General features: G+C 46.9%; 1 protein-coding gene across 1 annotated transcript in view; it reads left to right on the forward strand.

The window, feature by feature from the left end:
* Positions 1-11,989, forward strand: part of ZCCHC14 (zinc finger CCHC-type containing 14) — a 49,706-nt gene that overhangs the window by 25,531 nt on the left and 12,186 nt on the right. Inside the window, exons 4-12 of the mRNA XM_066583464.1 lie at positions 994-1,067; positions 2,852-2,923; positions 3,796-3,902; positions 3,983-4,077; positions 4,159-4,213; positions 4,299-4,560; positions 7,860-7,951; positions 8,967-9,091; positions 9,362-9,505. Of these exons, the coding sequence (XP_066439561.1) occupies positions 994-1,067; positions 2,852-2,923; positions 3,796-3,902; positions 3,983-4,077; positions 4,159-4,213; positions 4,299-4,560; positions 7,860-7,951; positions 8,967-9,091; positions 9,362-9,505 (1,026 nt within the window). The remainder of the gene's footprint in view (positions 1-993; positions 1,068-2,851; positions 2,924-3,795; positions 3,903-3,982; positions 4,078-4,158; positions 4,214-4,298; positions 4,561-7,859; positions 7,952-8,966; positions 9,092-9,361; positions 9,506-11,989) is intronic.

Consider the following 11,989-nt stretch of genomic DNA (forward strand, 5'->3'; position numbering starts at 1 on the left):
GCTGAAGTTTACTTTTCTTCTTGGGTTTACATTATTATCAGTTAATGCTGCCATTTTTCCGCTGTAACATGGTAGCATTAATGTAAGGCTAACCAGACAAGTAACGTTCAGCCTAAGGCTGCCGCGCTGGCACAAATCTATCCACATGCTGCAGCCAGCAGTGTCCGCACAGCGGCCGCCCCCCACTTCCATCTGTAAAGGTTAGAAGCTCATGCCTCCGTCCCAGCAACCGGCACCACCGCCTCTGTCCTCCCTGAAGCCCGTGCACACGTTGAGAGGTCCCAATGCTAATGCTGCCACTGTCTGCTACTCCGGCCATGGAGGGAGGTTACGGCAAGGAGCGTACTTGTGTGCCACAGCCGGCGCCAAAAACGTTTACTGCTGCTGTTACTGCGTTGAGCCCTTCCAGGACCTACCAGCTAACGAGCTCTGCAGCCAATCACGTACAGGGGGCGTCACCCCCTGTCAATCTTGAATCCACCAGGACTACCTGGTGGCGTCAAGATACACTAATACCAGTTGGGTGATTCTATTAGATGGAAGTCTCTAATAAAGTCCTGAGATCCACAATGAACAATCAGATTTCATCCCATTGAAAAGATTAGGACATATTTTATAATTACTAGCTCTGCTGCTTCATTTCTCACCACTTTCAGGATCTCTGCTTGCTTTTCATACAGAGGTCTAACCTGGTTCTGACCTAGTACTTGATACAGTGGATGGATTGTAACAGTTGCATCCAGTGTAGCCCGCCCTCTGAGCTCAGTGCAGCAGCTGCATAACCTCTTTCTTCTGTTTTGATACAATGTATCGGTGCAGGTGGGGGCAGAGAGGAGGTGGTGAGCGTGAGCCCGTGCCGCCATTGGTCCAACCATTCCTCTCCCTTTACATTGACCTCACAGGGTCTAATTCTCACCAGATCCATTATGAATGACTATTATATAAATCCTCTTCCGTCGCAGTAAGATTGTCTTTTTTTCCCCCCATTTTTAGTGAATGTTGAAAAAATTGAACTTAAGATTTTGCCGCACAAGAAGAAAGACAAGAATGCAGACTGCTGTTTTGAGGTAATTGTTGAATTCGCCAATTGAGTCAAATTTTACAAGTTTTTGGATGAGAAAATAGGAGAAAAAAATGTTCTCCTTAAAGGAAAAGACTCCTCAGAAAGTGTGCGAATGTAGAAATCACGTTTATGTTAAACATTTGTAAAGATTTTTGTGGTGATTCTTTAGTTTTAGATGTCACAATCCATATTTAAAACCAAAATCTGAACTCCTGCAGTTCTCACACTGACCACTATGACTGATAGTCTGACACTTCCTGTTCTGTAGGAAAAACCTCTAGGCCGTCATCTCTTCATCATCACAGACAGGATTACACTGAGAGGTGACACCTATATATAGATAACATAGGACCCATCATTCACAATAGTCACAGCTCACCTCCTCCCCTGCCTGTACAGACAGGATTACACTGAGAGGTGACACCTATATATAGATAACATAGGACCCATCATTCACAATAGTCACAGCTCACCTCCTCCCCTCCCTGTACAGACAGGATTACACTGAGAGGTGACACCTATATATAGATAACACAAGAGCCACCATTCACAATAGTCACAGCTCACCTCCTCCCCTCCCTGTACAGACAGGATTACATTGAGAGGAGACACCTGTATATAGATAACACAGGACCACCATTCACAATAGTCACAGCTCACCTCCTCCCCTCGCTGTACAGGCAGGATTACACTGAGAGGTGACATCTGTATATAGATAACACAGGGTCCACCATTCACAATAGTCACAGCTCACCTCCTCCCCTACCTGCACAGACAGGATTACACTGAGAGGAGACACCTATATATAGATAGCATAGGGGCCACCATTGGCAGTAGGTGATGTCACAGCTCACCTCCTCCCCTCCCTGTACAGACAGGATTACACTGAGAGGTGACACCTATATATAGATAACACAGGACCCACCATTCACAATAGTCACAGCTCACCTCCTCCCCTCCCTGTACAGACAGGATTACACTGAGAGGTGACACCTATATATAGATAACACAGGACCCACCATTCACAATAGTCACAGCTCACCTCCTCCTCTCCCTGTACAGACAGGATTACACTGAGAGGAGACACCTATAGGCCGCCTGCAGACGGCCGGGTCGGATCCGGCTGCGAGAATTCTCGCAGCGGGTCCCGACTCGAGCCCCTGCAGAGAGCAGCGCGTGCTCACCTGCTGCCGCGGCCCCGGCTGTTTGATGTGCCGGCTGCCAGGGAGCAAGATTTCTGTGCGGGGCTCATAGTGTCTAAGGCCTATGAGACTGCTGTAAAGCATTTATCTAAGTGCTGTTAACTGCAGCTCAGGCAAGATGGCCGACCACCCTAGACTAGAGGATAAAAAATCTATGATCAGAAAATAAAAACAAATCAGAAAAATGGAAAATATTTCACCGTCTGGTTTTAGTTAGTGAAAAAGAAAATATGGATGATACCGTCCCTTTAAGACTAAAAAATTCCCTTCAGGTCACAGGTTGCAGTGCGCCCCCCATTGGCTGTTGCATGCGATGCCTCTTCACGCCATGTAAGGGATGTCGTCCTGCAGTTCGATAGTTCAGTTCTTTGTGAGATCAAATAAAGCCGAAGCGTTTGTGAAGTGGAGTAATAAAAGGAAAGGTGTTCCTGAGTGTCGATCTTGGTGGGGCTCCCCTGCTGCGCCCGTGACCCCAATACATTATTGTAGCCCACGATCTCCCAGGAGCCCCCTGGTGACGGGGCTTTGGCTTCCCTCCGTAGAGCTCCTGTCTGAGTGCTCCCAGTCATTGTCTCTCTTTCCTCAGGTGTTTTGGTCTGATTCCTCGGTGTCTCTGGTTACCAAATCTTCAGCCGAAGTTACAGAGTTCATTTCTAAGGTAATCAAATTACTGTGCAAAATCCACCTCTACCCCGCCAGCTACATAGAGGGCTCACAGGCACCACCTCGGGCTACCGGAGACCCCTCCACCACGGTCAGCTCACAGAGGAAAAGACTGCACCCAAAAAGTTCAGTCACTTTGTGAAGACATTGCCTATTTCTTTGAATTTCACTTTGAAAGCTTACAGAATAGTGAGTGCAGCTCTGCAGTATAATACAGGATGTAACTCAGGAGCAGTACAGGATAAGTAATGTATGTACACAGTGACTCCACCAGCAGAATAGTGAGTGCAGCTCTGGAGTATAATACAGGATGTAACTCAGGATCAGTACAGGATAAGTAATGTATGTACACAGTGACTCCACCAGCAGAATAGTGAGTGCAGCTCTGGGGTATAATACAGCATGTAACTCAGGAGCAGTACAGGATAAGTAATGTATGTACACAATGACTCCACCAGCAGAATAGTGAGTGCAGCTCTGCAGTATAATACAGGATGTAACTCAGGAGCAGTACAGGATAAGTAATGTATGTATACAGTGACTCCACCAGCAGCAGAATAGTGAGTGCAGCTCTGGAGTATAATACAGGATGTAACTCAGGATCAGTACAGGATAAGTAATGTATGTACACAGTGACTCCACCAGCAGAATAGTGAGTGCAGCTCTGGGGTATAATACAGGATGTAACTCCGGGTCAGTACAGGATAAGTAATGTATGTACACAGTGACTCCACCAGCAGAATAGTGAGTGCAGCTCTGGAGTATAATACAGGATGTACATAAGCTTCAAGTGTCTGTATTCACACTGTAGGTGAGTTGTGTCTTTCTCATCATCCTCTGATAAGCCTCTTGGTTGTGTCCTGGCAGGTCTCTCATGTGTTCTCAGAAGATTTGGAGAAATGCATTCCTTACCGTGGGGGACTGGACTCTTATTCCGTGGACAGGAACAATGTGGATCTTGATGTTGATCACCGGTGTGACTTTGGTTTCTTATTTTCTTCTTCTCCTTTTCTCTGATGCCGCTCTCTGCTGATGCTTGTGTCTTGTGCTGCAGGTGTTTGGCGTCGCTGCCCCCCCAGGTATTAAAGAGTGACCTGATTAAGAAATTCTTCAGTACTTCAGCCAACCACCAACAACACCAGAACTTAAGTGAGTGCCGCCGCCTCTTTTCCGATGTTTAGTTTGCTACTTGTAGAAAGCCTGATGATCTTTGGTTTACCTTTCCCTCAGGTCCCAGCAATCCATCCCATGTGAAAGTAAGCACACCTGTGGGGCCTTCTATACGGTAAGTAGGTTCCAGCAGCCAGATGTTTCTTGCCTTGCGTCTCCCTTCTCCTGGTTTGTGTGACTGGCTGTTTCTTGTGTTGCAGACCGATATGTGGTGTAGCCAGTATCCAGTCTTCCCACAGCAGTATTGCCTTGCACCACAGTGGAGCCACAATGAGCATGTCCCCATGTTCAAGCTCAACCTCTCTAACATATCGGCCTTCAGCGGAGCCGACCTCCTCCACCGGAATACCTTCCAGTGTGCCAAGCCCACAAACTCAAGAGCAGCAGGACATATTGGAGTGGCTCAGAAAGCTACGCCTGCACAAATACTACACAGTATTCAGCCAGCTGTCCATGAAGAAGGTAACAAGGACCTCCGGGTCATGTTGAGTGTCTTAAAGGAATTGTCTAGTTTATAGCTATTGGTAGGCCGTCCGTAGTAGATCAGCGGGTGTCTGTTCACTGGGCCGCTGCACTTGTACACTGAGCTGGTGGGAGCCTTGACACACAGCTCCATTCTCTCTGTAGTGGTCAGGCAACGTTCAACGTCTTACAAAAAAAAAATTCCAGCTCAGCAACCATCTCCAAGCTAAGACCGAGCACGGGCATGTCTGACCAGGCGTCTATAGTAGCTGTAGTGAAGAAATTCCAGCTCATCCAGGAGTTTGCTAAAGTATAAACCACTTCACAACCGCTTAATGTGTTGGGTGGTCATAAAGTGTCATCGAGCGGAGTCCGCTCCATACTGACAGCTGGCTGCATCAGGGCGAGCTGATTGTGGCAGCTAATTGTTTAGATGCCATAATGGAAGCTGTTCGTATGTTTAAACAGTCAAAGAGAATGGGGGGTCCCTTCCCAAGGCCTATTGGCACCCCATTCTTGCAATGCAGTCAGAGTGCGGTAATGGGCTAAGCCGCATGGTTTCCTGGAACCTACTGAAGGCTCTCAGGTCTGCCATGAATAGATGTCTATTAAGCCATGCCCGTAGCAGGGCTTCATAGGCAACATTCTAAATAACTATATAGTACAAGCACTCAAATGATCCGAATTTCAAGTTCCTTCTGGGGACTATACTGAAACGTAAAAAAAATATTACTATTTTCCCTATAAAAACAAAAACGTGAGCAAATAAAAAACCGCACAATATTTGGTATGGCTGCGTCTAAACTATTAACATATTACATTGTGTCCCGCATGAGGAAAGCCGTCAAAAAGGGGGATAGAATGTGAGAATCGTGAGGCTGTATCTAATCCCATCTCCCGAAGCATTTTGGATAGGGGGCCGTTCAGACACAGCGATCATCGCTCACAATTCGTTGTAATGATGGAAGGTGAGCGAAGGTTTTGCTTTTAAAGACGGACGTTTTAACCTGAAGAAAATCGTTGGCGAATGGAGGCAGCGGCCGGCACTTCAGGCGTTAGATCATCGTTGTGGAGCGTTCGCCATAAACGATAATTGATTGTCTGAATGGCGCGTGCGTTTAGTGAAGGGAAACCAAGAGCGTCTTTGTATCGGCTCGTGATAATTGTGGCCGCGCTTATCTGGTCTGACCAGCAGCGACAGAAAGAAACGAGAGGTAAAAGGAAGGGGCCTCTTCTGGGCTCTATGGGAAGGACCTGCGGAAGAGTTGTGTGAAAAAACTGGGTGGGGCAAACAAGTCGTTGGTATGGAAATCATCTCTGTCATCCCTGTCAAAAATACTTGTAGTTTTGTGTATTGATCCATTAGTGACCTAAAATCTAGTAACCAAATCTGGCAAAGCCTAAATGAAAATAATGCGTGAAACAGAGACCGTGGCACATGCGTCTTCAATGGTCTTGGTTGCTGCTTGCAGGGTACGTCATAGCGGCGCAGCCAATGGTGGAGCACTAGGTGGGCGGGTTAAAATCGAAGCTTTGTCCTCCCGACAGCCAATCGCTCTGCTTAGCCGGCTGAATGTACGCCCCGCCAAACGATTAAACACTCCCCTCAAATCGCTGAACGAAGGTCATTTAAACCAAACGCAAAGCAATCTGCCAAATGATGGATTTTAACCCTTTCCAATCCACTGTCTGACGTCTGAAGACATTATGATTTAAGGCTGTACAGCTCTGATGTTGGGAGACGTCCGTCGGGGTTCTCTTACTGTATATTGCCAGCCTCTCTGCTGTCAGAGCCTATCCAACGTGTCACCTCATGCAGTACTGGCTTTAGCCAGCAGATAGCGCTGTTTTATAACAGCAGAAAGACTTAAGTCCCCTAGGAAAACCAGGATACAAATTGGATTGGAAAGGGTTAAGCGGACAAAAAAACAACTATGAACGAATAGGTAACGAAAAATGCACTATGGGCGCTTTTACACACAACGATTGTCTCTCAAAAGACGGCTTTGAGCGAATCCTGAGCGATAATCGTTGCCTCTAAATGGGCCTTTTAAAAGTGATAAAAAAATGTACGTTTCCCAAAATGCAGCTAATGAAAACTTTACATGCACTTCACCCTCATTACTAGTAGGAGTAATAGTTGTACAGCCCATATACTCCTACCCGGAAGGCACTGTTATGGCGAGCGTCTAGCCGCCCCTGTACTCCCTTCCATAGGAGAAGTAACTGGATTACGGCGAGACTCCAGATCCCCGTTAACTTGGCAATTATGGCAAGCGGTCATTTATTCCAGGGCTTCAGGGGAGAAGTAATTACAGTCAGTCGTGACAACCATCCTTTTACAGGAGGAGTAATGCTAGGACGGTGGCTCTCAGCATTCTGCATGATTACTGAATGATGACTACGATCATCCACCAGATTACCTTCTTCCATAGTAATAGTAAGCTCTGTGCAACTCTCATATCACGGGTATGGCACATGGCCGGTCACTCGGGACCTCTGTTATATGAGACCTAATGGAGGGCTGTGAGTCTCAGGTCCCTGTAACTACTCATTCCCGACTACCATCATCCACCACATTACCCCCTTCATTAGAGGTATGACTCTGTATCTCTCATGCTTCGGTCTATCCAATTCTTAACTACAACTATGCTGTATCTCATTACCCAATCCTGAAGGAGGAGTAATGGCAGGCGGGGGTCTCCGTTCCCTCGTGGCTATGAAGGTTATCCGCCTCATGCATGCGTGGTAAGGGGGGGGAGTGATGGGAGCTCTATAAGACGTTGTATTCCCGGGACTGCCCAAGGTCTTCTGTGTTCCCCAATGAAACGCACTATAAAACAGGATTCTTATGCCTTTCTCGTCACGTTCCTTGGTGGACACGGCACCCTCCCAGCTGGTCGTTACTAGCGCTGACCTTTTCTTGAAGGCGCTCCTCAATCCGGCCTATTTGCCTAGAAATGCCGTTCTGCTTCTAGTCGGTACGGCTCGGCTGCAGTTTGTATGTGAGAGGAGGAGAGAACGGAACGCCCGATGAGCTCCGTGCCGGCAGGAGGGGGAGCTGCTAGGAGGCACTAACTTATTCTTTGCTCAGTGTCGCCTCCTGGTGGCAGCAGCTATACCCGAGGTCTTTTGTGCCACACAATGAACGTGACGAGTGAGGAATATTAGGGTAACAAGAATCCCGTTTTTGCATGGGGTGCGGCTTTGGCCTTTCACCGACTGATGCTGTCATGTTATTCCAGAGGTCTGACTGCTATTCTTTACCTGCTAGCTAAGCTTTTTGTGTTTCTTCTCAGTTCTTGAGTCTCACCGAGGAAGACTTAAATAAGTTTGAATCTTTAACGATGGGAGCGAAGAAGAAGCTGAAGACTCAGCTGGAGCTTGAGAAGTGAGTGCCGCACATTCACCGCTGCCATGCTGTCACTGCTTAGATCTCGCTGTAGTGCCTTGGTACAAGCTGCAGGGCACGGCCCCCCGTCTAATGGCTACCCACCTCTATTTGTGGAAGCAAATTATCAACACTAGGAGAGATGGTAAGGTGCATTATCCATCTTTGGCAGAAGCTACATGGATGCTTTAATTGGCTTCCTTCTGCAAGGCATAGAAAATTAACCACTTCAGGACCGCTGAGCCCATATAAACCTCCTGCGGTCGTGAAGTGTGAGCAGAGTCTACTGCATACCCAGCGGCTATCGGCTGTTTCTGACAGCCACCAGTAACTACCTCAATCAGAGTTAGTTCTGTTTGTGGCAGTTAACTGTTTAGAGGCCGCAGTCTGAATGTACGTCTAAACAGTCAGCAGGGAGGGGAGTGCCAACAAGCTAGCATGACATCCCGGAGCCTACTGAAGACTCCTAGGGCCGCCACTTCTAGATGCCTGTGGCATGGCTTGGAAGGTGACATCAAAAATCGCTATATACTGAAGTATTACAGAATATAGTACAAGCGAACAGATAATCTGCTGTCGCTATGGTCAGTGGAGGAAGCAGAAAGCGCTGACAATAGTACAGCAGCTCAGGTTGGCACTGGCAGCTCCGCTCCCATATACCAACCTGGGCCATTTCTCTGCTGACCATAGCAACAGCAGCACCAGGAATGATTGACGGGGGTTCGAGTGGAGGGTCACCACTGATCATCTAGGTCAACAATAACCAAAGTTACAAACGTCCTGGAATACCCCTTTAAGGGGTTAACAACATGCACTTCTGTGCTAGCTGCTGATTCGTCTGATGGTTATTGGAAAATGTGAGTTTTAAGGGTGGATCCAAATGTGGGGATATTCTATGCCGCGGGTTGGTCTGCATCCGTGTATTACATGCGGATTTAGCGGCGCTCTTACACAGGTCTAAAATCGTGTCATGTGACTCCAGCCGTCACATTTTATTCCATCTTCTGCTCAACAGAGAGAAGTCAGAAAAAAGATGTCTGAATTCGGCATTGTGTACCTTCACCAGCAGCGGAGTGGCATGGGTTCCTCCTACTAGTCACGTGGGGTCTGTTCATAACGTCCATTGCTCCCACTCTACAGGTAAGTACCCCCCGTGATGTTTCGGGGGTCACTGCTCCTACATTCTTGCTCTGCCTGCTTTGGTTTTGTGTTGCTCCTACTCATCTGCTGCTCCTGTGCTGGAGGTAAATGTTGGAATCTATGACTGCTCATCCCTTTTATCCCGACTTGTTGCCTTCTGTCCTCTTTGTTTCGGGCGTGTCACAGTGTCCCCTGTATGTAGTGGAGGTCCAGCATGGCCGCCTCTGTCAGTAGTCCCTGAGTGCTGACTGTGACCCTTCTGTCTTGTAGAACTGTCTGTAGATGTCGAGTCTGTGGCCTCCCAGATGCCTCAAGAAGGCAGCTCATCGTCAGAGTACTCCAGCTCGCCATCAAGCCCAATGGGACTCCAAACCCGAGAAGAGAGTTCTGATAGCGCAGAGGAAATGGACAGACGTAAGGAAGCTGCCGTCATCGTCTTAAAGGGGCCGACCTACTTCTGCACATGATACATAATGATTTTGTTTTAAAAATGTCCTGTGTAATTAGGCCAACAGTACAGTCATGGCGGCGCCTGCGATGGGGCCTCTACGGCCGAGTCCATCACGTTTGGTGAAAACAGGAGTGCAGCATGCAGGGCAATATTTTTTTCTGGATAAAACAGCAGATACCATGATGGAACCCATTACAAATCTCCAGTACTGATATAACCTGCAGAAACCTTTACATCATGTATGTGACGGATATCAGCCGCTCCTCTTATAACGCTCAAGTACTGCTATAACCCCAGGGACGTCGTGTATGTGACTGATATCAGCTGCTGCTCTGATAATGCTCCAGTACTGCTATAGGCCTAGGGACGTCGTGTATGTGACTGATATCAGCCGCTCCTCTGATAACGCTCCAGTACTGCTATAACCCCAGGGACATCATGTATGTGACGGATATCAGCCGCTCCTCTTATAAGACTCCAGTACTGATATAAGCTCAGGGACATCGTGTATATGACTGATATCCGCCGCTCCTTTTATAACGCTCCAGTACTGATATAACCTCCAGAAACCTTTACATCATATATGTAACTGATATCCGCTGCGCCTCTTATAACGCTCCAGTACTGCTATAAGCTCAGGGACATTGTGTATGTGACTGAAATCAGCCGCTCCTCTTATAACTCTCCAGTACTGATATAAGGCCAGGGACATCATATATGTGATATTAGCCGCTCCTCTTATAACGCTCCAGTACTGATATAACCTCCAGAAACCTTTACATCATATATGTGACTGATATCCGCTGCTCCTCTTATAACGCTCCAGTACTGAGATAAGCCTAGGGACATTGTGTATGTGACTGATATCAGCCACTAGTCTTATAACACTCCAGAACTAATATAAGCCCAGGGACATCATATATGTGACTGATATCAGCCGCTCGTCTTATAACGTTCCAGTACTGATATAACCCTAGGGACATCATATATGTGGCTGATATCAGCCGCTCGTCTTATAACGTTCCTGTACTGATATAACCCTAGGGACATCATATATGTGGCTGATATCAGCCGCTCGTCTTATAACGTTCCAGTACTGATACAAGTCCAGGAAGATCATATATGTAACTTCTATCAGCCGCTCATCTTATAACGCTGCAGTACTGATATAACCCTATGGACATCATATATGTGACTGATATCAGCCGCTCCTCTTATAATGCTGCAGTACTGATATAACCCTAGGGACATCATATATGTGACTGATATCAGCCGCTCCTCTTATAATGCTCCAGTGCTGATATAAGCCCAGGGACATCTTGCATGTGACTGATATCAGCTGCTCCTCTTATAACGCTCCAATACTAATATAAGCCCAGGGACATCGTGTATATGACTGATATCAGCCGCTCCTCTTATAATGCTGCAGTACTGATATAACCCTAGGGACATCATATATGTGACTGATATCAGCCGCTCCTCTTATAATGCTCCAGTGCTGATATCAGCCCAGGGACATCTTGCATGTGACTGATATCAGCTACTCCTCTTATAACGCTCCAGTACAGATATAACCCTAGGGACGTCATATATGTGGCTGATATCAGCCGCTCGTCTTATAACGCTGCAGTACTAATACAAGCCCAGGGACATCATATATGTGACTGATATCAGCTGCTCCTCTTATAACGTTCCAATACTGATATAAGCCCAGGGACATCATATATGTGACTGTTATCAGCCGCTCCTCTTATAACGCTGCAGTACTGATATAACCCTATGGACATCATATATGTGATGGATATCAGCCGCTCATCTTATAATGCTGCAGTACTGATATAACCCTATGGACATCATATATGTGATGGATATCAGCCGCTCATCTTATAATGCTGCAGTACTGATATAACCCTAGGGACATCATATATGTGACTGATATCAGCTGCTCCTCTTATAACGCTCCAGTACTGATATAACCCACAGAGACGACATATATGTGGCTGATATCAGCCGCTGCTCTTATAACGCTGCAGTACTGATATAAGCCCAGGGACATCATATATGTGGCTGAGATCAGCTGCTCCTCTTATAACGCTCCAGTACTGATATAAGCCCAGGGACATCATATATGTGGCTGAGATCAGCCGCTCCTCTTATAACATTCCAGTACTGATATAAGCCCAGGGACATCATATATGTGGCTGAGATCAGCTGCTCCTCTTATAACGCTCCAGTACTGATATAAGCCCAGGGACATCATATATGTGACTGATATCAGCTCCTCCTCTTATAACATTCCAGTACTGATATAAGCCCAGGGACATCATATATGTGGCTGAGATCAGCTGCTCCTCTTATAACGCTCCAGTACTGATATAAGCCCAGGGACATCATATATGTGGCTGAGATCAGCTGCTCCTCTTATAACGCTCCAGTACTGATATAAC

The sequence above is a fragment of the Eleutherodactylus coqui genome, chromosome 11 (assembly GCF_035609145.1).
Source record: "Eleutherodactylus coqui strain aEleCoq1 chromosome 11, aEleCoq1.hap1, whole genome shotgun sequence".
Classification (NCBI taxonomy): Eukaryota; Metazoa; Chordata; class Amphibia; order Anura; family Eleutherodactylidae; genus Eleutherodactylus; species Eleutherodactylus coqui.